At 52.6% G+C, this 26,553-nt stretch overlaps 1 protein-coding gene across 1 annotated transcript in view; it reads right to left on the minus strand.

Annotated features, from left to right (window-relative positions):
* Positions 1 to 26,553, minus strand: part of PEPD (peptidase D) — a 109,620-nt gene that overhangs the window by 39,498 nt on the left and 43,569 nt on the right. The window contains exons 8-9 of the mRNA XM_068528196.1: positions 25,913 to 25,988; positions 24,947 to 24,993 (exon numbers count right to left, since the gene is read on the minus strand). Coding sequence (XP_068384297.1) covers positions 24,947 to 24,993; positions 25,913 to 25,988 — 123 coding nt within the window. The remainder of the gene's footprint in view (positions 1 to 24,946; positions 24,994 to 25,912; positions 25,989 to 26,553) is intronic.

A 26,553-nucleotide genomic window follows, 5' to 3' on the forward strand; every position in this document is an offset into this window, starting at 1 on the left:
TTTATAAGGCAATTTTAATAATAACTATATATTAATTTTACATTCCCTTTTTACCTATTTCAGTGACTACGAACTGTTAGGAATTAGGTAATATATTACAACAGGCTTCTGGGGACTTTTTATTAACTAATGCCCCATATTTAAAAACCTTCCTGTCAAATGAGAAACATTAAAAAATGCTGCCCCTTTTATAATTGCTTCTAATAGACTCAATATTCAGGTCCTGGCCTTACCAGACAGCCCGGGCGGTACTTCCCCAAATTACACTTAACTTTTCATTTTCTTTCTGTCACTGGCCAATGGAATAATTCTGAAAACACACAAACGGTCATCTTACCATGTCAGCCTGTAGCTCCTGAGATGCCTATAAATTTGGAAGGTACAAGGACCACACAGGACAGAGACATGTGGCAGCCTTTCTGCCCAGACTGTCACTGCAACGGCTCTGCGTTTGTAGAGTTGTTTTTTGTTTTGTTTTGGGGGTTGGGGGGTAACCCTATTTATTGAAATATAACATACGTACAGTAAAACGCACACATCGTAGGTGTCCAGATTGATGAGGTTTCACAAACGTACCCTTTAGATCAAGACGCAGAACATGCCTAGTACCCTGGCAGGTGCCACCGCTGCCCCCTCTCTCTGCCCCCATCTGCTCCACCATCACCAGAGTTTTGCCTGTTGGGGAACTTCATGGAATGGAACAATTCTCCTTTCTCTCAACACCGACCCCGTGGGAGCCGCCTGACCTTGGTCTCGTGTGCAGAGACCTGTGGTTCTCACTGCTCAACGGTACTCATCACATGAACACACCATAGTCCATCCACCTCCACGGGCGGGCTTTGGGTCCCCGCGGTTTTAGAGAACCCCCAGCCCACATACACAGTGTTCTCGCGTGTGGCTCTTGGCGTGTCTGCTGTACCCCGAGTGGAACTGCTGGTCGCCAGGTACGGGATGCTCAGCTTTGGTGGACGCTGCCTGTCGTCCTCCAGTGCCTCTGTTTTTCATGTTTGCTGCTTTTTCCCTGGCGGAGAAGAAACTTTCAGGCCCTTCGCTTTATGACCTAGAGGCTTGAACCCGAGAGTGAGGCCTCGGAGCGCCTCACCGGGCCTGGGTCCTGCCTCTCTCGGTCATCTCGGGCAAAGCTGGCAGAAACCGCCTCCTCCTCAAGCCAGACCTACCCCGTGGGATGACGGCACATCTAGCCTTCCCCCCAGCCCCAAAGGTGGGGTCACATGCTCCTGAGAAATGGAGTTGCAGAGGGACTCTGACGCCCCCTCATCTGCGAGTAGAGACCTCTGCAGAAATGGAAACCTGATTGGGGCTGAGGCAGAGGGAGTGAAAGACACAAACCCTTTCAAGCAGGGGAGAAAGGTACCAGCTGGGGGCGTCCAGAAGTGGCTGGGAAAGGCCATGCCCTCTGAGTGGCCGCTCGGCCTCGGGAACGGGGTCGGGAAGGAGCAGGAGGGAGCTCAGCAAGTGGCCTGCGAGGTCCAGCCCTTCCTGCTTTGAGTGCAGACTGAGACAGGGCGGTCAGGGGCCGCGCAGACACTGGACAGGCAAACATTTGAGGATAACCGGAGAGAGGGAGCAGAGAGAGACATCAACTTCCCCAGGGAAGGAGCCCCAGGGTGCAGGCCCACTGCAGCGTGAGCAACAGGGACTATCAGAACACAGGCCAGAACTGAAGACGAGGGACGAGGAGGGATGAGGAGGGACAAGGAGGGACAGAGGAGGTGGCAGACAGCCCCCAGCACCGGGGGCGGCCAAGTGCGGCCAGTTGAGGTGATAGTTTCACATCCACCTTGCACTTCCAGGCAGAGGAGAGAAGAAGCCCAGCCTCCCAGGGCTGCTGGAAAGCCGCCAAGCTGGGAGGCCTTTGTTTTCATTTCCAAATTCAAAGGCCCTGGGCTGGCATCAGCCAGCATCTGATCCCAACTCAAAGCCACAGCGGATCCCTGATGAGCCCAACACAGAGTCTCAGCTGTGCTAGCCTTGGGGAGCTTGGAAAATTAAGGCCCCAGAAGCCAGTTTTAGAAGTTTATGAATAATAAATGCAATTAATGTGAGAGAAAACAGAATCTGGAAGCCGAGGGGAGGCCGCGGGATGGGTGACTCAGCAGGTGGCCTCCCTCGTCACTTCCGGCTGCCCAGCCCCTCAGAATGGACAGGTGGTCAGGAGGTGGGGGGCGCCAGGCCCCTCCCTCACCTGGCCACAGCCCAGAACAATGAACAATTGGGGCCTGGGTCTGACTGGGAGACAAAGGCCCCCAGAACCCTCCCCCTGGTTCAGCCCCAGGCCAGGTCTGCCCTGGTGCTGGGGTCCTGGCTCCAGAGCGTGCCTCTCTGGCCTTGACCACACTTTTGACTAGATGTTGTCACATAAGTGCTGATCCTACGACCCTCCGCTCTCACTCACATCAGCATCCTGGGAGTCCGAATCGCCAAGGGCTGCAGGCTGAGGGCCGCCTCAGGCGGCCATGGGGTCCCCTGGCTGGTCTTGTGCTAGTCCGAGGCCCGTCTGCAGGTCGGTGTCCCCCCCAGAGCTCTCAGCAGGTCCTCTGCCTTCCCAGTGCCTGGCACTGAATATCCCTCAACGAGCGTCACTGGAAGGTAGAGCAGGTGTGGAGGAAGAAAGAGGCTGGCCTCCAGGAAGCAGTGAGGAGGAAGAAAGGTGGGCTCCAGTTGGGGGAGGCGAGGAAAAGCCTGAAGTCAAACTGGCCCAGAGCGTCCCCCAACTTCTTGGCTCCCAGCTTGGTTTCAGGGTTGCTTCTGGAGAGAGGAGCAGGAGAGGGGAGGAGAGGTGGAGGAGGAGGGAAGGGGCAGGAGGGCTCAGACGAGCAGCCTTCCCAGTGGACCCCCAGAGCCCCACCTGGAGGCTAGAGTGAGCCTTCTCCAGCATCTCCCGCTGGCGAGGACAGGCTGCTCCTGCCTGACCAAGACCAGCACAATCCAAGCTCCAGGGCCCCCCAGGCTGAGGAGGCACCTGCCCCCGGCATGGGCCATGAGACTAGTGCCCACCAGTGAGGCCTCGGGGGCTGCCCCAGATGAGGTCACCAGAGAGACTCTGTCCACTAGCCCTGTAGGGACTCAGGGGCCCATCGGTGAAGATGGGTGAGGAATTGCCAGGAAGCTTCTTTCACTTACTATAAATCGCACCTTTATGGGAAAATCAATGATATTGCCTCCTCGATCTTCCACACTTGTTGCTGGTCTAAAGTAATTACTCCACAGGATGACAGGCCAAAACCGGTGATTCCCGAGAGCCCGCCTGCCTCATGCCTGCATCCCAGGAGGGCCCGGGATGGGAAGCTGCCGGGAGAGATTCATCACGCCCAGCTCCCCGGCTTGTCCATCAGGTCCCTGGGCAATACCATCCACACACCTACTATGCGCCAGTCGTGACATACTGTGACCACAACAGGATGAGTGCGGCAGACCCAGGCCCTCGTCCACGGAGAGACAGACCCTACCTGATTAACCGTGACAGTGGGAAGTTGGACAAAGCAGAAGCCATGTGAGGGAGAGCACAGCCAAAGTGACGGGACTCACAGGAAGACTTCCTGGAGGAGGGGGTCTGCAGCAGAGGGCAGAGCAAGTGGGAAATTCAGAGGCAGAGAGAAGCAGGGCATGCGAGAGGAGCGGCAACAAGGCCGGAGGAGGCAGCCAGAGCTCCGGGGGCTCTGACCCTCAGAACGCCTGTGTCGCCCATTCCTGGCACTCTGAACGTTAACTTCTTGAAACAGCCTACTTTTTCCTCTTTCAAGGTTCTTTTAAATGATAGCTTGTTTAACTACCAACATCAGTTGGCCAGCCATTCCATGAACAAATGGTTCTCTGCTTATCTCTGCGTTCAATCACTTTTATTTGTCCCCAAGTATTTGGCAGGAACCAGTTACATCAATAAAGAAACGTCAATTTTTAACTGCCACATGAGATGCAAAAGCTTCAGATGGATTTTCCATCAGCAAACAGGGTGCCTGGAGGACTATTATTAACAGCCATTAGAGACACACAGGCAGGCCCGGGAGACAGGGCTCTAGATTTAGACGGGATTAAGGAGATGCTGTAGACGCCGGACCTCTCGGCATCATAAATAATGCTGAAATTTTAGACTGTGGCTGAACTCTCTGTTGTCACAATCGTTTAGGCCACGGTGTGTCTGATGTTGTATAGCAAAATGACAAATATCTTTCTCAACTGCTAAGTGCATAGCGCCCACAGAAATAAATCCAACCAAATTGCCCAGTACAGGTAAGGAGACATGACATGACGGTGGGTTGGGGGGGTGGGGCGGGTGGTATCAGAAGCAACTCAGACAGTGATTTCCAGAGGTGTGTGGGCCGTGTGGAGAGGGGCTTGTTTTCTCGCTGACTCTCACCACTTCCTGTCGTGTCACCTCACTGCTGGAAGAGGTGGGGTTCCCAACCCTCAATAACATGTGGGGTCTGATACCCAGCTCTCCCCAACAACCACCACATCGCAGCAGAGCCAATGACATGGGCAGAAGAAAAATAACGCAGGAAGAATGATGGAGTGATGCGTCTAACTGTGAAATATAAGGAGAGAAGTGCATTAAAGCCATGGGTGATCCTCCCGGACAGCTGGAAATCGCCCTCCACGTCCCGCTGGCTGGCCCACTGCCCAAAGGCAAGCCCCCAAGGATGTCACCAACCAGCAAGACTTTGTGCAACGTCCAGAAACCGGGGAGGGCGCTCAGAGGGCAGCCCCGGGGGCTCTGGGCTTCTGGCACAGACACTCGGCTGGGCACAGGGTGAACAGATCCATCTGCCCCTGGGCCTGGGAAATAACTGTCCCAGGGGCAGGGACGCCACATCTCAACACCCATGCCGTGCCCGTTCTGCAGGAGAAACGATGCCCATCTTAGGATCCTGCCCCAGCTCAGAGCCCCAACCAACACGCTGGGCCACTCCCTCTCTTGGGCCAGACCCGCCTGATTTTGGGGTTGCCAGAAAATGAAGACTGCAGGGCATCGAGAGAAGAGGCAGGTCAAAGGGTTCCACTGGCCCTTTAGCCCTATTCCTTGCAAGACCAAGACCTCTGCCGGGGCCCGTGACACCCCCAGCCTTGCCAGATGGTGAGCTCTTCCACTGTCCAGCCGGCCAGGCCAAACCAGAGTGGCCCCTGGGTGATGGAGGTGGGTACGGCAGGGCCCTGGGCCCTGCTCGCATCAATAGCCGGCCCTGGCGGGGCAGCTGTCCTGAAGGAAAACAGTCTCCCTGCACTGGTCGCTCTCACCGGAGCAGAACTGTGGAGCCAAACCAATGACGCCTCTGGGACTGAGGTGTGCTTCTGTAAGAACACAGGAAACAAGGAGAATGCTGTCTAACAAAGAGGGACCTGTGCTCCAGGCCAGCCCACTGACACACTTCTCCTCCCTGGCAGTGCACAAGTGGCTGCTCTCGGAGGGGACCTGAAGTGGAGGTCTGAGGGGTTGCTCCATGCTCCAGACAAGTCATGGCCTGGGTAGGCAAAATTGTGACCTGGCCAGGGCTCTCATAACCTGCCATGTCTCACAGGCACCCACAGACCCCAGAGGGTACCGGCAGCGGCCGGGTCCTACACCTCCTGGCCCCGCCTCCCCTCGGCTGGGCACCTAAGACAAGGGGCCCCAGCTGTTGGTGGCCATGACTTCTTTTTTTTTAAACAGCTTTTGCAAATGCTAGAAGCTACTGCTTTTGTTTTGTTTTGGTTTTTTATTATTATTATTTATTTATTTATTTTTGGCTGACTTGGGTCTTTGCTGCTGAGCATGGGCTTTCTCTAGTTGTGGCGAGCGGGGGCTACTCTTTGTTGTGGTGCGTGGGCGGCTCATTGCAGTGGCTTCTCTTATTGCGGAGCACGGGCTCTAGGCGCACGGGCTTCAGCAGTTGTGGCACGCAGGCTCAGTAGTTGTGTCTCGCGGGCTCTAGAGCACAGGCTCAGTAGTTGTGGTGCACGGGCTTAGTTGCTCTGCGGCATGTGGGATCTTCCCAGACCAGGGATCGAACCCGTGTCCCCTGCATTGGCAGGCGGATTCTTTTTTTTTTTTAATTTTTTTTTTCTTACAATTATATGACTGAGGTCCCTGTATTCTTTTTTTTTTTTTTTTAACGTTTCTTTAATTAATTAATTAATTTATATTTTTATTTTTGGCTGTGTTGGGTCTTCATTTCTGTGCGAGGGCTTTCTCCAGTTGCGGCGAGCGGGGGCCACTCTTCATTGCGGTGCGCGGGCCTCTCTCTGTCGCGGCCTCTCCCGTTGCGGAGCACAGGCTCCAGATGCGCAGGCTCAGTAGTTGTGGCTCACAGGCTTAGTTGCTCCGCGGCATGTGGGATCTTCCCAGACCAGGGCTCGAACCCGTGTCCCCTGCATTGGCAGGCAGATTCTTAACCACTGCGCCACCAGGGAAGCCCTGCAGGCGGATTCTTAACCACTGCACCACCAGGGAAGTCCTGGCCATGACTTCTGCCAGGACTGGGGAGCAGCACTAGACCCTCCAAATCCTCTCCTGGAGGGGCCAAACCTTAGACAAAGGTGGGTCGGCACAAAGGCTTTCTCCCCTGTGCACAGGGGCAGTGGGGAGGGGGACCGGGCACAGGGCAGGCTGGCATGCCCGTCGAGCCTCCCCAAGAAGCAGGGTTTCTGAGGGTGACCCGGCAGGGCCCCTGGGGCCCAGGCAGTTGGTTTTAGCTTCCTGGGGGCTCACCAAAAAGAAGATTCCCAAGTGAGAGGGCTTGGCCCAGAGATGACCACTACAGCTGGCTCGTCAGGGGTCTGCGGGTCACGCAGCCCAGCACCATCCTCGTGAAGGGTGGCTGGCGCCCCCAACTGTCAGCGTCCGTGATTAAGTCAGACCACAGCCTCTCAGGTGCTGCCACCCTCAGGCCTTGATTAATGCCTTTCATACATTCCCTGGAGCAAATGCCAAACCTTACAAGAAAACAGTTCCAAGAAACGTTCTGAATGATTGTATGTTGGCTTTTCCTCAAGCATAGCAATGGTTCATTTATAAAAATTCTAGACGACGTCCAGTGGGACCTGTCACAAGACGGGTGACCCTGGCTGGAGATGAACCTTTCCCCTCTGCTGCCTCAATCTCCCCAGGCACAGGTGGTCCGGACTCTTCTAGCCAGTCTCCCCCCGACCCCAATCATTTAATAGCAACTCCATCCTTCCAGGTACTCACGTCGAAAACCCTGCAGTCACCCTTGATCTGACAACAAATCCTGCTGGCTCTACCTTCCAAATCAGACAGGGACCAGATTCCACGATAACCTCTGAGCCTTCGGGTTCAACAGGTCCAGCATAAAATACACCCAGAACCTGTCTCCTTCTCCCCTCAAACGTTCTGACCCCGGACTGGGGCCCTGTCACCTCTCACCACTGCAGGGGCCTCCTAGTGGGGCCGGCTGCTGCCGCCCTTGCCCCACTGCTGTCTCCGCTCAGCACAGCTGCCTAAGGCTACTCTCCATTATCAGACAGTCCCTCCGCTGCCCGACCTGTCGCCTCTCGGCCCTCACCCCCCAGCCCTCTCCTCTCTGCCCCTCGGGCCTCTGCACTGCTCCTCTCCTCTGCCACCCCAGGGCTCGGCCCCCAGCCCCTCTGGGTCGTACCCAACTTCTCTGCGAGGCTGCGATGCCACCCAACTCAAAACCGCAGATCACTCCTAGGACTCCCTCTATCACTTTTCACGGTTTTCCGTTTTCTGTAGTTATTTGTCACCAACGGATATTCTGTACATTTTACGTACTTATTTTGTTTCTCTTTCCTCTAGAGCTTCGCAGATAGGTTTCCCTCTGTTCTGTCTCTCTGCTCCTAGAACACTGCTTGGCACCTGTAGTTCCCCCAATAAATGTTTGTAATCCAACCAACTGGCACAGGCAAGCTGGGAATGAGCCAATACTTGCTGGCCGGCGGGCAGGATGGGCCCAGGGGTGGCCTGTTTGCCAAGGACAGGCAGTGTGTGGGGGGCATCTGTCAGCCTGCTCGGCCAAGACCAGCGGGAGGGTCCAGAGGGCTTCCGCTGCCCTCCCGGCGAACCCTCTGAATGGTCAACTCAGAACTCTCTGCGACGGACAACGCTAAACATAGTTCTGAGCCAGTTTTCGCCACACGGACTATATCTGGAAACGACTTTGGAAAATCCTGGTCTTGAAGGGACAGTGAAGCTGGTTTCTGTAGGTTCTGCCAAGCCCAACGAGGTCAGCCCTGGCTGTTCCAGGCCTGCGGAGGTGACCTCGACAGCCTGCCGTATGAACATCCTTCTGGCGAGGCCGGCCTTTGTCTGGCCTCGAGACCACCTGTGAACGATTGCGCCTCATTGCGACACCAACACGCCTCTTATCTGCCAGCGCAGAGGCACAGACCCAATTCCTCAATAACCACTGGGCTGTCAGGTTCACCAGGGCCAGTGACCACATCCACAGGAAGCGAGGCTGCCTGGAAGAGGGCATGGCTGTGGGCAGGGTGGGGTGGGGTGGGATGGGGGTGGGACGTGATCTTGCTCTGACATGCACGACTTTGGCCCCAGCTGGCCTGGAGACTCCCTGGCCCCTGAATCCTCCAAGGGTTGAGCGAGGGGCCTGTGGAGCCCTCCTCTTCCTCAGGAATAATTACTGAGTACCTGCTACGTACCAGGTCGCCACAGGCCCTGAGGCAGGGCCTGTTCTCCCTGCCCTGTCTGCAGTCCAGAACCGTCCATCCCTGCTGGTGTCCTCTGCCTGCTGGTGACCTCTGCCCCCGCCCGCATGTCTACCCGACCGCTCCCCTGCCCAACCTGTCCCTTTGCTCTGGACCTGTGGTCTCTAAAGGGCCACAGAGAATGTTTCTAGAGGCTGGAGCAATCTCTGAAGGCCACACCCTGGCCTCTAGACAATGGCCCCTGGGCTTCCTGGTTGAGATTGACCTTGACCCGGGGTGTGTGTGGGGGGGTGGTGGGGGGTGGTTTGAATGCCCTGCCATTTCTTAGGCACTTCAGGAGGCCATTTCTTCCACTTTAGGAGGCAGAACCTCTTCCTTACCTAGGGTTGGCCAGATTCCCCCCCCAACCCCGATTCTGGCATTAGGTTATATGTCATCATAATTCATAAAGTGATAGGTCTTTGTCATTTTTAATTTGCATAGGTAATTTAAAAAATCAGAACTCCCATAGAAGAGACCTGGGCCTTTCTGGTACCCTGCACTGTGCAGTGATCACTGCCAGGATGAAAGCAGCAGGCCCCCATCCACTGGGCAGAGGTCGCCATGGCCGAACAGCGAAGGTCAAGCACTCTAGAGCCACGGGCCAGGGTTCCAATCCTGGCTCAGTGGATTGGCCTCTTGTCAATGGTATGGCCTCGGACAAGTTACTCAGCCTCTTTGTTCCTCACTCTCCTTGCCTATAAAAGAGTCAATTGTGCCTACATGCAGAAGGTTGCCGTGAGGGTGAAATGCGTGAGGGTGAAATGCATCATACCCTCATTTGACGGCAGAAGGGGGAAAAGCCCAGGCCTCTGGAAACGCCTGCGGGGCTGTCGCTGCCGCCTGGCCAATGCCCACGGCCTCCCTCTCCCAGAACTAGCTCCAGGGTAAAGGGCCTCCTTCACTGCTGGATCCCCAGGGCTCAGAACAGTGTCTGGCACACAGTTTGTGCTTAATAAATGCCTGCAGAACAAACGAATGGGCTGAAAGAGGAACAGCTGAGGGAACTCGCCCCGGCCTCAGGGGTTCTGTGTCTTACATGCTGGACCAAGAACTTCTGATCCCCAAAGCCCCTTTGCCCCTCCCTGAGAACCACCACCTCCCTGTCCGCACAAGTCACTGACAGATCATTTCTAAGACCCCAGACCCGCTGCCCCAGCTCCTCCTCACTCCTCCACCTGGTCGTCAGCCCCACGAATGGCTCTGTCCCTCTGGAGATCTGTCTAACCCACCCCACCTCCTGCCCGTGGTCTAAAGGGACCTGCAAGGGCCAGGCCTGTGTGCTCTCAGGCAGGCAGAGTGAGGGGGCGTGCTTAATGGGTGTGCACACCCTTCCACACAAACACAGCACACACACACACGAATACATTACACACAACACACACACACAAACACACACCACACACACTTAAGGCAGGGACATGCAATACAGCCAGGCCCTAATGAAAGTGCAGAGCCAGGTCCCTAGGGAGTTCTCTCCCATCCAAATGCACGCATGTCATAAAAGCACAGCCCTAAGGCCGAGCCTCTGTGTTTCAGGCCCGCACTACAGTGGCTGGGAGGTAGGAGGCGGGAGAAAAAGAAGCAAGCAGTCTGGAAGTGCGGCACCTGGAGCTGCCTGGACCAGACCTGCCTGTAAGGGGACAGGCAAGGGGCGTCGGGGAAGCGTGACTCGGCCTGCACAGCCTGGCTCGGCACCACTAGGCCGCAAGTCTGAAGCCTGGGACTCCCACCATTCCTTCTCTTCCCTCACCCCCACGTGCCACCCCTCAGCAAGCCCTCAGCTCCAGCTCCAGCCTCAACCATCCTCCAACCCATCCTCTCCTCTCACTGCCCTCCTGTGGCCGCCTCTGTCCACTTGCCACCCAAAGCCACAGCCCCAGCAGGTCAAGTCACGCCAATCACAGACATCTCCGAGGGGCGTCTCACTGACACCCGGCCTGCCACCCGCTCCTCTCTTACCCACCGGGCCCCGGTCCCTGTGCCCCTCACCAGGTGGGTCAGTGCCAGGCTGGCTCCTCAGCCCCTCAGCCTCGGTGCGAGGGTCACGCTGGGCCGTCAGCTCCCTGTTCTTTCCTGGGCTCCAACTTATCACCACATGTATTGATAATTCTCCTGCTTGTCTATCTTCCCCTCTGGAATGTCAGCAGTGAACTCCTATGGGCTGAGTTGTGTGCCCCCCAAATTCCTATGTTGAAGCCCTAACCCCAGTACCTTAGAATGTGACTGTATGGAGACAGGGCCTTTAAAGGGGTGATTAAATTGAACTGAAGCCATTATGGGCACCTTAATCCAATCTGACTGACATCCTTTATAGGAGGAGATTAGGACACAGAGACACCAGGGATGTGCACCCCCTGAGGAAAGACCATGTGAGGACACAGCGAGAGGGTGGCCATCTGCAAGCCAAGGAGAGAGCCCTCAGGAGAAACCAAACCTGCCCCCACCTTGATTTTGGTCTCTTCCAGCTTCAACACTGTAAGACTATAAATTTCTATCGCTTAAGCCCCCCGTCTGTGATATTTTGTTATGGCAGCCCTAGCAACCTAATACAGACACCTTCAGGCCAGAAGGATGAGAGGTCTCCAGAAGCTCTCGGGGAGGCTGTGGTCACAAACCACCAGAGCCTGAATCGCCCATGACCTACAAGCTGAACCAGAGTCCCACCAGGGTCAAAGCCAAGACCTCAGAGGCCAGAGAGAGGACATGAGGAGCCACTCCCCCCGGCTAGCTCCGGCCACAGCTTTGTTGCCTGCCAGGAGGGGCCTGTGTCTTCATGGCCGAAGAGAGATGCAGAGCCCCCCACCCAGCCCGCCCCTGGCTGGAGTTCTGGCGCCCACCCCCACTCCCACCCCAAGGAAGGGCTGCCAGTCCGAACCATCCAGACTGCAGCCTCTCGGAGATTCATTTCTTTCCTCTTCAAAGCATTATAGATTGATTGCCAAGTCTTGCCGTAAATCAAAAGAAAGTCACTACTCATTACCTACTTAGAATTCCCTGAGTTCTTCCTGGGAAACCATTTCTCCGCTGTTTGATCTCTGAGCCACCAGCACTACCTGCAAGCACGCCACCCATCACGGCAGCCACCAGACACTTTTTTCTTCTAGGCTCCTTTCTCAGCACCTAGATGAATTTTTACCTTTCTCCAGTTTCAAGAAGAGCTGCCAAGATAAATGATTCAAAGACTCCAGCTCATGCTGAAAATATACGGACTGCGTAGAGCCTATTCTGAGTAACCCCGTGTTGGGGAGAAAGGCACCGACCACACTCTCATTGGACGGGCTGTGCTGGCAGCCGGGCCCCAGACTCACACAGGCACCTGCACACTCCTTCCTGTGCCTTTTCACCCGTGGGACAGTGACTTGTCCAGCTGCAGCCAGCACCAGCTGCCCATGCCTCAGTCAAGCCCTTCCTACCTCTCAGCCGAATGTCACCCAGGGCCCCAGGGACACGCGCCAGCTGGCTGTGGCTAGTGGGACCAACAAGGTACCCCATTTGCAAACGAGGCGCCCCAGGAGGACCCTCTTTCCCCAGTTCTGCAGCTGGTACTGGTACAGTTCCTTCTCCCAAGGAACCCCAACCCCACAAAAGGGCTACTCACCACCCAAGGGGCAGGGCCCAGCCAATGCCAGCCTCTCCAACCCAGGGTGCCCATCTCCAGAGCCACCAGCCCAGTTCCAGGTCGAGCAGTCAAACCCCACTTCTCTTGCTGGGATGAACAGCAAGACAAAGTAAAACAGCAAAAACAGGGACTTCCCTGGTGGTCTAGTAGTAAAGAATCCGCCTTCCAATGCAGGGGACAGGGGTTCGATCCCTGGTCGGGGAACTAAGATCCCACATGCTGTGGGGCAACTAAGCCCACGCACCACAACCACGGAGCCCACATGCGCGCACCACAACTAGAGAGAAGCCCGCGTGCCACAACGAAAATCCCGCGTGTTGCAACTAAGACCCGACGCAGCCAAAAATTTTAAAAATAAATAAAATAAATAAATGTTAAAAAAAAAAAACACAACACGGCAAAAACAAGCCGAGCCAGGCCCTGACCCTAACAGCCACCAGGCATCCACTGTGCGAGGGGCTAGACGGGCAGAGCTCTCCACCAACAGGACCCAGTCACCCCAGGCTGGAGGGATGGCTACAGAGCGCCTGGCCCTTGCCAGGACACCCAGGAGAGCCGCCGGGCCGGCCACAGCGCTGCTCCTCAAGGTCGGGATGTCACAACAGCCCCACCTCAGGCCCAGGCACAGACGGTAGGGGGCTGCACTCACAAGCGAGGGGACCCAAAGTGCTGTCACAAGTGCAAGCCACCTGGCTGGCGGGGGTGTGGCACGTTCATGGAGGATGGCCCCGGGGGAAGGCACAGCTGCATGACGCTGGAGCAGAAGGGGATAAGGAGACGTGGCTGCCACAGAACTGGGTTTTCTAACGGAACAGTGGAATCAACATAAACGCAGCCAGCTGGGTCTGTGAGCAGCGGTAACCACACCAGGTTCCCGCAGGTGCTGGCCGGGAGATGCCAGCCTTTGTGGCCAAGGCTGCACCCATGGGCAGGGGCCGTCGTCTCATTCTGCTCAGAGAAGCAGGGAACAGGAAGGGACTTGGGTCATGGCAGTACTGGGGCCTGAAGGAACCCAGGACACTCCACAGTGACGACATGCTAGCCCAGACCCCTGGCCCGAGGCCTGTCACCAACACCGGACATGGCCCCCAGCCAGGCAGCAGCAGCCTGGTTCCTGGACATCCTTGTCTCTTCTGAGCCTCAAGCACAGTGTGAGGAGAGGCCCGGGTCCACGGGAGCTGCAGGAGCCCATCTCCTGACCGTCCACCCGACCCTGCACCCTTCCTCACCCTGTTCTGGGGCCGCTGCGGGAGGAGGAGGCCGCAGCCAGGACCGTGGCAGGCCCTCTGACAACAGTAGAAGCTCAAAGGTCCACACGGCCCACCCTCCACGCCAGGGACCAAGGAGAGTCCCGGTGCAGGGCACAGAGGCCGGCCTGGCCTGCGGGGGCTCGTGGGGGACACAACTGTGGCTTCAGAGCAGCCCCTGTTGTTGAAACCTCTAAGTGGGAAACCCTCTCTGTGGTTCCACCATCAATAACCTCCGGTTTTAGAAGCATACATGCCTGCTGGCAGATATGGGAATGGGCTTTCAGAGGTCCTGGACCAAACCCTTCGTGACATCTACAGAATTCAGAGTTAGGAGGGAAAAACTCCCAGCCCAGAATAATTGCTCCCACAGGGAGTATCCTTCTGCACCAGAATGTAATAGGTCTGGATGAGAATTTTCCAAAAACCGGCACCAAACCTTGCAGCAAAATCACAACTGTCTGCTTGTTCTGGGGGCCAAACCGAAATAACAGCTCCTACAGGATAATTCCTCACCAGACGCTCCTGAGACCCAGAGCAATGCTTTCTGACCATCGGACCCAGACAGGGCAGATTGCCCTCCGAGATGGGCCCCTGGTCCACGCACCACATCCTCACCCGTTCCTATCTGCCATGGGGCTCCTCCTGTACAGAAAAGCAGAAAAGCTACTCCAGGGTCGGGGTAAGGGCCAGTACCAGCTCAGAGGCCTAGGGGCACCTGGCAGGTAACTTGTAAAGAAGTGAAGCTGACCAGAGATTTACACACAAAATATGAGAAACAGTAGTCCTTTTATTTTCCCCATAGCACTCCCATTTTTCTTGAAATACATGACCCTTTTGACTATTTTTCCTCTTTCCTTCTTTTGATAGAGACACTGGTATGAGAAATCTTTCTCAACTACGAAAGAACCAATGTCATGAGAGCCATGAGAAAAGGTGCTGGAAGGGGTCTGCCTCAGTGCTGGGGAGGCATCAGGGAGGGGTGGGGCCTGCAGCATGTGCCCCAAAGGCTACTCTGCCCGATTGGGCTGCTGCTCTATGGGAGTTTCAGCCCAAGGATACTATCAATTTCAATATCTAGGGAAACCCAGAGAAGTCTGATTTTTAACTGTTGACTTAGAACAACCAAAACAAACCAAAAAATTCCACTGTGTGGGCCAAACTAACACTGCTTACGCCCTGGGTCTAGCCCAAAGGCTACCCACCAGTTTACAACCTCTGGACTTTGTCTTGCTAGAAAATTCCTCCTGGGGAGTAAGAAGTAGGGACACCAGAGATTCCACTCCCCACAAGACCCTAACCTGACAGAAGCTTCTGGAAAGCCACAGGGTCTGCAGCCCATTCTCACCAGGGCCCCCGGGGGAAGGCAGGCCAGCTAATGGGGCATGGCCAAAGCCAGCTCCAGCAGCAGCCAGCGCAGGGGAGATGTCTCCCACTGCCAGAGAGCGAAGGCCTGCTGCACCCCTGGTGTGGCTCACACCCTCCTCAGATCCTTTGGGTGGCTCAACTTGACAGTGAATCCACAGGCAACCCAAACCTTCCTCCCCTTTTCTTCTGGGCCTGAGCCATTTCAGCGGCACCCTGCATCTCGGGGTCAATCAGACAGCTCTCGGTCAGCTGTGCAGAAGGAGCCAGAGCAAGTCTCCCTTCGGGAAACCGGAGGCGACTTAGAGTCTCTGGCCCATGTTTTTATGGGCTCCACAAGGTCAGCACATCTGAAGAGCAAGAGCCAACAGTCATGGATGGAGAAGGGGCCACGATGGAAAGGGGCTCTCTAAGACCACAGATGTGGTGGCCAAGTTATAAAATGAGCGTAATAAGGGAGGAGCAGAGCTTCTGGAAGGGGGTCACAGGAAGTGAATGAGAAGACAAGCTTGCAAACTTTCCACCGATGCAGAAGTGGGGATTATGAGAGAAAAGATGAGAGCCTGAGGCAGGGACAACCCCAGGCCTGTCTACACAGCTGCTGGCACCCAATGGGTCACCATGTTAGCTCCTGTAACTGAGAAGGAAGTCACAGAGAGACCAGGGAGTGAAATCTGTCCAGGGTGACATGATATATAATTACATTACAGGTCTCAGATAACATGACCCAAGGGGATAAATGCCTGTCCCTGGGGAGTGACCAGGGGGACAAGAGACAGGGAATACAGAGCGTGTGACATTCTCACCTGAGTGTGCACGCGGCCACTGCCTCTGGCCTGTCCTGGCTGGTGGCCCAGCTGTTCCTGACTCCACAGAGCTGTTGCTGGCATCACCGGACCTGTCACCTGGATCACAGTCAACAGGCTGTGTCCTCCTCCACCTCGTCTGCTCTGTGTGTAGGTGTGACTGCTTCTCTGCGCTACCTTTCACTGGCTTAGGTCAGAATACACCTGATCTGAGTCTTGCCACTTGAGTTGTGCTGCCCTCCGCACCCACCCGCGCTGCCTGGCTGAAGAGCTGTCAGCTAACACGAGGCCCAACTCATGCCTCTTCTCAAGGAGCCACCTCCAGGGCCTCCCACCCAGCTGGTGAGGCTAATGGGATCCATGACTCCCAAACCACGGCTGAAGCTCAGAACGGTACCGAGACAGATCCTCAGGAAATACTGCTGCGCTCAAGAGTCCTAAAAACATCAGGCAAGAAAATTAAAAGTTCCCTACAAAAGAGAAAGAATATGATTGGCCTAAGATCTCTGGCAACAATGGCGGGAACGTTTTCATAGAACAGAGATTCAATACGCAGTAAAGCCCTCCTTCACATAGGAGGCAACACAAGGACTCTCCAATGTGCGGGGTCAAACTAAATGCTTCAGAGGAAAGGGAAAACACAGTACGAAATAGGGGTCCACACTGGATTCAGTAAGACAGTGACATCTAAATAACTGTTATTAAAATGATTAACTTTTTAACACCAACTTTCCAACGACAAAAAAAAATTTTCTTTCAAAGCCAGAACAAAAACCAGAAAGCACCAAAGGAGACTCTGGATGAAAAACCAAACATACTGGTCATCACCACAGACGCGAATGGCCCTCGTAACACTGGGAGGGGCTCAATTTGGAACAGGTAAACTGCAACCAATGAACAAAATTCAAAATAAAGGAGTAAGCAAAGATACACCAGGAAAATGCAACAGAAGAAAACATTTAATAGCAAAACCAGTATCAGTTAAAGTCAGATTCAAGATAAAAAGGATTAATTAGGTCAAAATGGTTCTTAAAAGCTGTAAAAAGGTAAAATATCACAATAAAGTCTTAATTGTCAACCTTTATACGTCAAACAACTTGGGATGGGAATGAATTAAAAAAAAGCTACTAAGGGCTTCCCTGGTGGCGCAGTGGTTGGGAGTCTGCCTGCCAATGCAGGGGACACGGGTTCGAGCCCTGGTCTGGGAGGATCCCACATGCCGCGGAGCGACTGGGCCCGTGAGCCACAATTGCTGAGCCTGCGCGTCTGGAGCCTGTGCTCCGCAACAAGAGAGGCCGCGATGGTGAGAGGCCTGCGCACCGCGATGAAGAGTGGTCCCCACTTGCCGCAACTGGAGAGGGCCCTCGCACAGAAACGAAGACTCAACACAGTCATAAATAAATAAATAAAAGAACGTGAATTTCTAAAAAAAAAAGCTACTAAGAATCACAAAGAAGAATTCATAAAACCATCTCTCTTAATCTTAAATATACAAAAATAAGGAAGGAGGCAGAGGACTGGAATAAGGTAAGAAATCTGATTTCATGTACACCAAAGTACACTCTACTTTTGTTTATTAAAAAATAAACATTTTCCAGTATTCCATAAAAGATTGACAAAGAATGTCTAAATAGGCCACAAAGAAAAATCTCAAAATTTACATAGACTATAATCTCTCACTATAAAGGTGGTAAAACCAGAAACTAATAATAAAAAGTTAACAAACCACACATCTACTTAGAAATGAAAAGAAATGCTCTTAGTTCGTTTCTTGGGTTAAAAAACAAATCAATCAAAACCTCTTAGGATATGGTCAAAGCAGCATTAAAAAATATATTAGCTAAAATTCACTTATTACTGAAGAGGAAAAAATAAAAAACTAAGATTCAACTAAACAAGTTAAAAGATGGATGTTCAAAACAAGGTCAGGAAGGGGGTAGAAAGAAATCAATAATAAAACTGGGAATCCATGAGTTAGACAAGCAGAACCAATAAATACATTTAATAACTGATTTTATGAAAATACCAATAAAACTGGTATAATTCTGGCAATGCTAAGCAATAGAAAAAGAACACAAATACATAATATTAGGAATGAGAAAGGAAATATAACTACAGTTATAGAGAATTTCTTGGGGGGGTGGGGAGCCACGCTGCGTGGCTTGCAGGACCTTCGTTCCCTGACCACAGATCAAACCTGGGCCTGGGGAAGTGAAAGCACCGAGTCCTAACCACTGGACCGCCAGGGAACTCCCTAGAGCACATATTTTTAAAAATTAAGAGAGTAAAATTGATAACTTGGTTCTAAGTTTAAAATTCTTGATGAAAACAAAAATTTTCCAGGAAAAATTTGAAAAGGCATCAAAGAAATTCTCTCCAAAGTAACAGTAGGTTCTGACAGCTTCAAAAGACTCCTTTATACCTTCAAGGAACAGACAGCCCCTATGCTTTCTAAATTGTTCCAAAAAATGGAAAAATGTGGAGAGCTTCCCAGATCGTGATCTCAAAAACTCTCATCTTAAAATATGACTAAGAAGTTAAAAAAAAAAGTCTACCTCAATCCCCTATTTTGAACCTATATACAATGCCAGTAAAATAACATCAAACAATCATTATGTCCTATACACTAATGATGAAAAATCTGAAAGTGAAATTAAGGAAACACTCCCATTTACCATTGCAACAAAAAGAATAAAATACCTAGGAATAAACCTACCTAAGGAGACAAAAGACCTGTATGCAGAAATCTATAAGACACTGATGAAAGAAATTAAAGATGATACAAACAGATGGTGAGATATACCATGTTCTTGGATTGGAAGAATCAACACTGTGAAAATGACTATACTACCAAAAGCAATCTACAGAGTCAATGCAATCCCTATCAAACTACCAATGGCCTTTTTCACAGAACTAGAACAAAAAATTTCACAATTTGTATGGAAACACAAAAGACCCCCAATAGCCAAAGCAATCTTGAGAATGAAAAACGGAGGAGGAATCAGGCGCCTGGACTTCAGACTATACTACAAAGCTACAGTAATCAAGACAGTATGGTACTGGCACAAAAACAGAAATATAGATCAATGGAACAGGATAGAAAGCCCAGAGATAAACCCACACACAGATGGTCACCTTATTTTTGAAAAAGGAGGCAAGAATATACAATGGAGAAAAGACAGCCTCTAAGGTGGTGCTGGGAAAACTGGACAGCTACATGTAAAAGAATGAAATTAGAACACTCCCTAACACCATACACAAAAATAAACTCAAAATGGATTAAAGACTTAAATGTAAGGCCAGACACTATAAAACTCTTAGGGGAAAACACTCTATGACATAAATCAGAGCAAGGTCCTTTTTGACCCACTTCCTAGAGAAATGGAAATAAAAACAAAAATAAACAAATGGGACCTAATGAAACTTAAAAGCTTTTGCACAGCAAAGGAAACCATAAACAAGACGAAAAGACAACCTTCAGAATGGGAGAAAATATTTGCAAATGAAGCAACTGACAAAGGATTACTCTCCAAAATTTACAAGCAGCTCATGCAGCTCAATATCAAAAAAACAAACAACCCAATCCAAAAATAGGCAGAAGACCTAAATAGACATGTCTCCAAAGAAGATATACAGATTGCCAAAACACACATGAAAGGATGCTCAACATCACTAATCATTAGAGAAATGCAAATCAAAACTACAATGAGGTATCACCTCACACTGGTCAGAATGGCCATCATCAAAAAATCTACAAACAATAAATGCTGGAGAGGGTGTGGAGAAAAGGGAACCCTCTTGCACTGTTAGTGGGAATGTAAACTGATACAGGCCACTATGGAGAACAGTATGGAGGTTCCTTAAAAAACTAAAAATAGAACTACCATATGATCCAGCAACCCCAGTACTGGGCATATACCTTAAGAAAACCATAATTCAAAAAGAGTCATGTACCAAAATGTTCATTGCAGCTCTATTTACAATAGCCACGACATGGAAGCAACCTAAGTGTCCATCGACAGATGAATGGATAAAGAAGATGTGGCACATACATACAATGAAATATTACTCAGCCATAAAAAGGAACGAAACTGAGTTATTTGTAGTGAGGTGGATGGACCTAGAGACTGTCATACAGAGTGAAGTCAGTCAGAAAGAGAAAAACAAATACCATATGCTAACACATATATATGCAATCTAAAAAAAAAAGAAAAAAAATGGTCAGAAGAAGCTAGGCGCAATACGGGAATAAAGATGCAGACCTACTAGAGAATGGACTTGAGGACACGGGGTGGGGGGAAGGGTAAGCTGGGACGAAGTGAGAGAGTGGCATGGACTAATATATACTACCAAATGCAAAATTGATAGCTAGTGGGAAGCAGCCACGTAGCACAGGGAGACCAGCTCAGTGCTTTGTGACCACCTAGAGGGGTGGGATAGGGAGGGTGGGAGGGAGACGCAAGAGGGAGGGGATATGGGGATATGTGTATATGTATAGCTGATTCACTTTGTTATACAGCAGAAACTAACACACCATTGTAAAGCAATTATACTCCAATAAAGATGTTAAAAAAAAAATGACAAAAGAAAACAGGAGACTCTTATTGTGGGCTGATGCCTGTGACGGAGCACAGGGAAACCCAGGCCTTGTCAGGGGTGTCCAGATGGGGTCCGGTTGTCCGCCAAGAAGGACGCCAGCTGGGGAAGGAGGACAACGCCGTGTTGTCCCCTAGTACACCTCACAGACCCCTCTGCCTGTTAAATGACTCTCACACCCCCCACGGGAGCTGCCGGGAAAGGGCCCGAAATGCCCCGTTCACAGCTTGGAGAGAAAGAGAGCGTTATTTCAATTAAGGTCCCAGACTGTCAAAAACATCAAGTTATTAATCTCCTTGTGGCAAATGTGCACCGGGACCTGCTTACACAGCCAATTGAGCATGCTCTAAATTAGTGTTTGCCGGTAATTGATTCAGCTGCCAGCCCCATGCCAGCCGGCTATAAGCCAGTGACGCCACTAACATTAAGTAACATGAGGAGGTAAAATGCATGCCTGGTTGGGCCTGCAGTCAGATGCCATTAGCACCCGATTTACCCAAACATTAACGTCTTATTGGTTTAACACAATTTACCACACCTCAATTGCAGAAACTGATTTTCATTTTCCCTGGAACCCTGCTCGCAGGCACAGCACAGAGGAGGAGTCTTAATAAATGCCACCAGCTGGCTTCCTTGTTTCTAACATGCCTTCCAGATTTTATGACAAACCTTTGATGATAAAACAAAAAGATGAGGCTCAGAACTGAGTCTCCTGGCCAGCGGCCCTTGTCTGAGTCTGAGCGCCGTTGTGCTGGTGGTATGCCTGCCTTCCAGAAAATCAGCCCCAATCTCCCCCCCACCCCCACCCCCAGGAGTCCCTGCCCTTCTTGCCCTGTGTCCCTCCGTGGGGCTGGAGCTGGCCATGCTCCCGTGGGGCTGGAGCTGGCCATGCTCTCAGCAGAACGTCCAGAAGGTTCTAGGGATGCTCTTCTAAGCCAGGGGTCGGTGGCCTGCCCGAGAGTCGCTGCCCTGGACCTTCCTAGGCATCGGTCCAGCCTGTGTTAAGGAGGCCACACCTCCTGGGGAGCCCCCACCTGCTTTAGACGCAATCTCATACTCCCACTTGGTTAAGAGAAGAATGCTGAAGTTCACAGCGGCAGAGAAGACAGGAAAAAGTAGTTCAGGACATTTTCTTCTCTCTCCTGCCCATCCATCTAACCCGCCCACACGTATTTCCTGATACCAACTGCGGGGCAGACACTGCAGATTAACGAGATGGGGCCTCCGAGAGAAAGTTCCCAGGCTCCAAGGACACAGGCCACAAAACAGCATCCCAGGCTACCTGGGCAGGGACGTGCCTGTGGGGACAGAGAAAGCGACATCGGCCCCCTCACCACTGCAGACGCCCCCGGGCTTAGGCTGGCACTGGCAGTGGGTGGTGCCCTCCTCAAATCGGCCAGGGACACCCCAATGTCCCGGGAGAACCATCTTCCCACTGTCTCCAGGGGGTGACACCATCTGCCTCCCAGGTCACCCCTCCTACCTGCCCTTCGGGAACAGACTCTGTCTCTTGTCCTCATCATCTCTGCCTCAGCTTTTAAAACCCCTCCCCACACTCCACCCCAGGAACCCCCCTGCTCTCAGGCCTCAGGGACCCAGAGATCAGATGGCCCCCCTGCCGGGCTGAGGGTGCGAGGGTAGCCACTGCTTCCCCTCTGTACCCCCTACGGCCAGCCGCAGGGTGGGCATGACGCATAGTACGTGCACAACAGGGCACACACCTGGCACGTTGAGCTGGATTAATGCCACTCAGCACCCTCAGGGCGGCTGCTTCGGGCCCTGAGCCTCAGGATCATTTCTCCGAGGGCCGCCCCTGGTCCACAGAGGAGGCAGCAGTGGGACCAACCTGGGACGCAGTGTGGAGCGGGAGGCTGAGCCCTTTGTAGACAAATGTAAGATCTCCTCGGAGCTCAGCTCAACAAGAGGGTCTCCTTCAAACAACAGCCAACCGCAACGTGTAGACCCTGAATCCCAACTCATACAAACCAGTTCTAAAAAGATAGTTTTAGACAACATGAACTAGACATTTATAACATTAAGGATTATTGTTAACTTACTTAGATGTGATCATGACACAGTGGTTACATGAAAAGGAAAACAATACCGTCATCCACTGAGACACCCGCTGACTTATTTGCAGGTAAAATGACACAATGTCTGGGGTTTGATTTTAAATACTCTAGCAAAACAAAACGAAACAGAAAACCCTGATGGGGACTTCGACGTTCATTATACTCTTCTACTTGCGGGTGGGGGGTATTTGAAATTTGTCATTAAAAGAAAAGAAAAGACCTCTATTACCTTGGGTTGGGGAGTAGGGAGCTGGGGGAGGTATTCTGAGTCACCAGCCCCCCGACCCAGAACTCACACCCAGGTTGATCTGGCTCTGGGACACCGAGGACGGCTCAGGCCCCTCCCAGGAGCCACCTTCAGAGCTGGACTCCCCGCAGTTTAGGGCACAACGCAGCAGTCAGCATGGCTCCACACCGGAGCAAGCGAGTCCTGCTCCAATTTCTGGGTTGTTTTATTTGAAGCATCGGCTGTGGGTCACTGTGGGCCAATTCAGCTGGGAACAGGTTTCTGGGCCAGTGCCAATCTGAGGGACCCACTGCCCAGCCCACCTCCCTGGCAGCCCCGCAGAACTCCTCCTGTCCCAGGTCGGGGGTGGGGGCGGGGCTGGGGCAAGGACCCTGGGAATCCCAGAGCACGGAGGCAAGAGCTAGACGGCTCCGCCCCTTCCCCGTCCTCCTTGGGCTGGCCTGACAGAGCCGGGTCCTTGATGACTCACTTGTTCCATGCCCCTCCTGGGAAGGCACAGCAGCGGGGCCTCCGAGGCCATGTTAACCTCTTACCTCCCAGGGTAAGGGGAGAGAAATATAGAGGCTCCCTGTTCAGGACTCCTTTAAGGGTTATTAGACTTTGAAAAAAGCCGCCTACCCCCAAGCCACGTGATGGTGATTGTAAATGCCCACGGTGCCCACTGCCGACTCTGTCTGTACCTCGCCCTCACTCTGCACTGCTAAGGTGTGGAGGCAGAGCGGGCCCTGAGGGTACCTGGGGCGGACATGGGCCCTGCGAGGTGGGGAAGGGGCAGCAGCACCAAGCTCTTACAAGGCCAGGCAGGAGAGGGCAGCCCAGGGTGGAGGGTCCAAGGTAAGACGCTTTTTCGTACTCACAACACTTCTGATAGCAAATATGTAGGTTTTCCACACTAAGCAATTCTCCATTTCTCTGTGGACACCTTCTGACACTAACTAACTGCCAGAGTTAGTGCAGACCCCACAGGTTAAGGGCTCAGTCCCACGAAACTGCCCCCTCTTCAGGCACCAATCACAAGTCCAGGCCTCCTTTACCTCTGACCCATCGGCCTTAAATCAGGGGTTCCCACAAAACCTAGCCTTGGGTTTCATAATTTGCTAGAATGGCTCCCAGAACTCAGGAGAGCGGTTTACTTACTATTATCACTTTATTAGGAAGAATACAACTCAGGAAGAGCCAAGTGGAAGAGAGGCACAGGGCAAGGTGTGGGGGAGGGGCGTGGAGCTTCCAAGCCCTCTCCAGGGATGCCAGCCTCCCAGCACCTCCACGTGTTCACCAACCTAGACGCTTTCCAAACCCTTTGGTTTAGGGCTTATGGAAGTGCCATTACCTCCTTAGATACAGGATTGATTAAATCACTGGTCAGAACTCAATCTCCACCTCTAGTCCCTCTCTTCTCCCAGGAGGTCGGGGCCTCCGAGAGTCCCTCATTAGCATAAACTCAGGTGCGGTGGAAAGGGGCTTATTATAAAGAACAACAGATGCTCCTCTCTATCGGGGCATTTCAAAGGCTTTACAAGCTCCGTGCCAGGAACTGGGGGCAGAGACCAAATACGCATTTCCTATTATGTCACAGGGGGAGAAAACGGCAGCTTCAGTGTCTTATCCCCACAGGGGCTCCCACGCGGTGCAGTCACTGGTGAGAGACTCGGGAATGGGGGCTTCCTGCCCCAGGAGGTGGGTGGGAGGGGAGCCACTGGGGCAGTTTGGGTCTGACCCCAGGGCTCCTTCACGCTGTGGGCCACAGCATGCTGACTGACCCCTGGGTCCTGGCGCGGGGCTGAGGAGCTGGCCAGGCCACACCCAGCACAGCAGGGCAGCCCTGGGAAGGCCCCGGGTGGCAACAGGCTCCCTGCAGCCTAACTGGAGCTGCAGGATGATGGAGCTCTCCAGAACGCTTTATGAGCCACTTAACCAACCCGCAACCCAGTCGTCCAAGCACAGCAGACATAATGGCAGTGTTTACACATAAAAATGGCAAGCTGTTTTACTAGCGGCTTTCAGAGTCACAATAGCAGTTATTTGGTAGTTTCCTGCAAATTGCAGCAACAAAGTCCAAGAGTGGAATGATGGGGCACTAAACCACCCTGAAAAGTAATCAAAGACCATTACCATCAAACACTCTGCCAAGAGCCAGGGAGGTGGCCACAGTCGGAAGAAAAATCCTCTTTGCCCACGACGCTGAAGCCCTACTCCTAATTCCCACTCAATCTGTGCGCCAGGCTGCCGCGCCTCATCTGTTACTTGCTCAGCGAACGTAAATTACTGTTTTTTACATTTTAATCTTTACCCAGAGAAACACAGCAGCTTACCTTTCCATCTCATATTCTTTCATTCCCACTTTTACAGCCTTCATTACCTGGAGGATGGATATTAAGCAAAGACATTTGTATTAAGGAGATAAGTAACACCGCCTTATAAATAATGTATAGCATTTTTTCAAAAGAATCTCTTCTTTAAAAAATAAAAATAAAAAAAGAATTATACGTGCACACAGTGGTGCAGAAATGTGACAAATTAGAACTTTTTTAAAGCTCCGAAGTCATACAGTTTATTTAAAGCACTCCGGAGCACTTCTGTTCAGAAGTCGATAAACACCTCGGGAGGCAAGCGAAGATTTAGCCAAGACATGTTTGGTGAATACTTAATGCTCAGAAGCCTATGACAACTATCCTAAGAAGTTTCCCTGCTTATAAAACACAGAGAAAATGAACTCGGAGAAGACACTGTGTTGCCCCCCATGACCCCCATCTGTCTCCTGACACAACTCTGCAAATGTCAGTAAGCAGGTACTGGGCTATCCCAATGGCCCGGACCCATTTCCAAAAATAAACTTCCTTATTTGCTCCTGCTCCTCAGGTAAAGTGGGAAGGTTTGGGAAAGAATCAGGTGAGGGTGTTTTCAAAAAATGGATGATAGTAATAAACGTGCTTGAATCTTGGTTAAGGACCACAGATTCTTTAAAAGGAACTGGGACCGCCAGAATGCGAGGAGGGAAAGCTCTACTGTCCTGGAAGTCGGGACTTCTTGCTGGGAAGTTCCCTGAGGGCGGGTACCTTAAGGTGAGGACAGGCCCTCCCTGCCCTGTCCCCACCGGGGAACAGTAAACAGCCAGCACCGTATCTCGGGTCCGCAGTGACACTTCCTGCCTGCTGGGGGCCAGCGCCCCCCCCCCCAAGACCGTCCACCTCGACACCGCCGTCTTGCCCCACACAGAGCAATGCTGCTTCCCCAGCCCACCCAGAACGGCAGGTCCAATGAGCCAGCGCCCAGCTTACCTCCTGGTGGGCCTCGCTGGAAATTTTATTGGTGTAGCGCAAAACCTCCAGCTCCATGTCTGTCTTGAAGACCCGGCTGCAGAAAGGAGAAAAACGAAGCAGCAAGTCAGCGACTTCCAGCAGGAGCTGGCAGACCCCTCCAGGGAAACCTCCACACCCTGCACAGCCTGGGAAGGAGCCCAGGGCTGCAGATGGGCTGCCTGGGCATAGGATGGGGGCAGGATGGGCCACCAAGCCCCAGGAGTGATGAGCTACACTAAGCACGGCCCATCCCGACCCAACGCCAGCCTCAGGGGTGCAGGCTGTTTGCAGTTACAAGATCGGGAAGCCGCTGTGGGTGGCAGAAGCCCAGATTCTGTAGCCAGACACGTGGTGCCTCACTGAGACTCAGTTTCCTCATCCATTAAATGGGGATACAATCTACATGGCAAGGCTGCTGGACCTGAATCTTAAGTGTGCTGACTCCCAGGGCTCTGCCCAGATGGCTGAAGAGTTCTCCCCTTTCCCCCCACCACACCCACCCGTCCAGGCAGCCTTGGAAAACCATGTGACTCAGGCCCCCTGTGTGAGATAGGGTCGAGCTGGGAATGGGGACGGGGCGGTGCAACCAACAGACCCTGCCGTCCTTTCAAGGCTCAGCT

This window comes from Eschrichtius robustus, chromosome 19 (genome assembly GCF_028021215.1).
Source record: "Eschrichtius robustus isolate mEscRob2 chromosome 19, mEscRob2.pri, whole genome shotgun sequence".
Lineage (NCBI taxonomy): Eukaryota > Metazoa > Chordata > Mammalia > Artiodactyla > Eschrichtiidae > Eschrichtius > Eschrichtius robustus.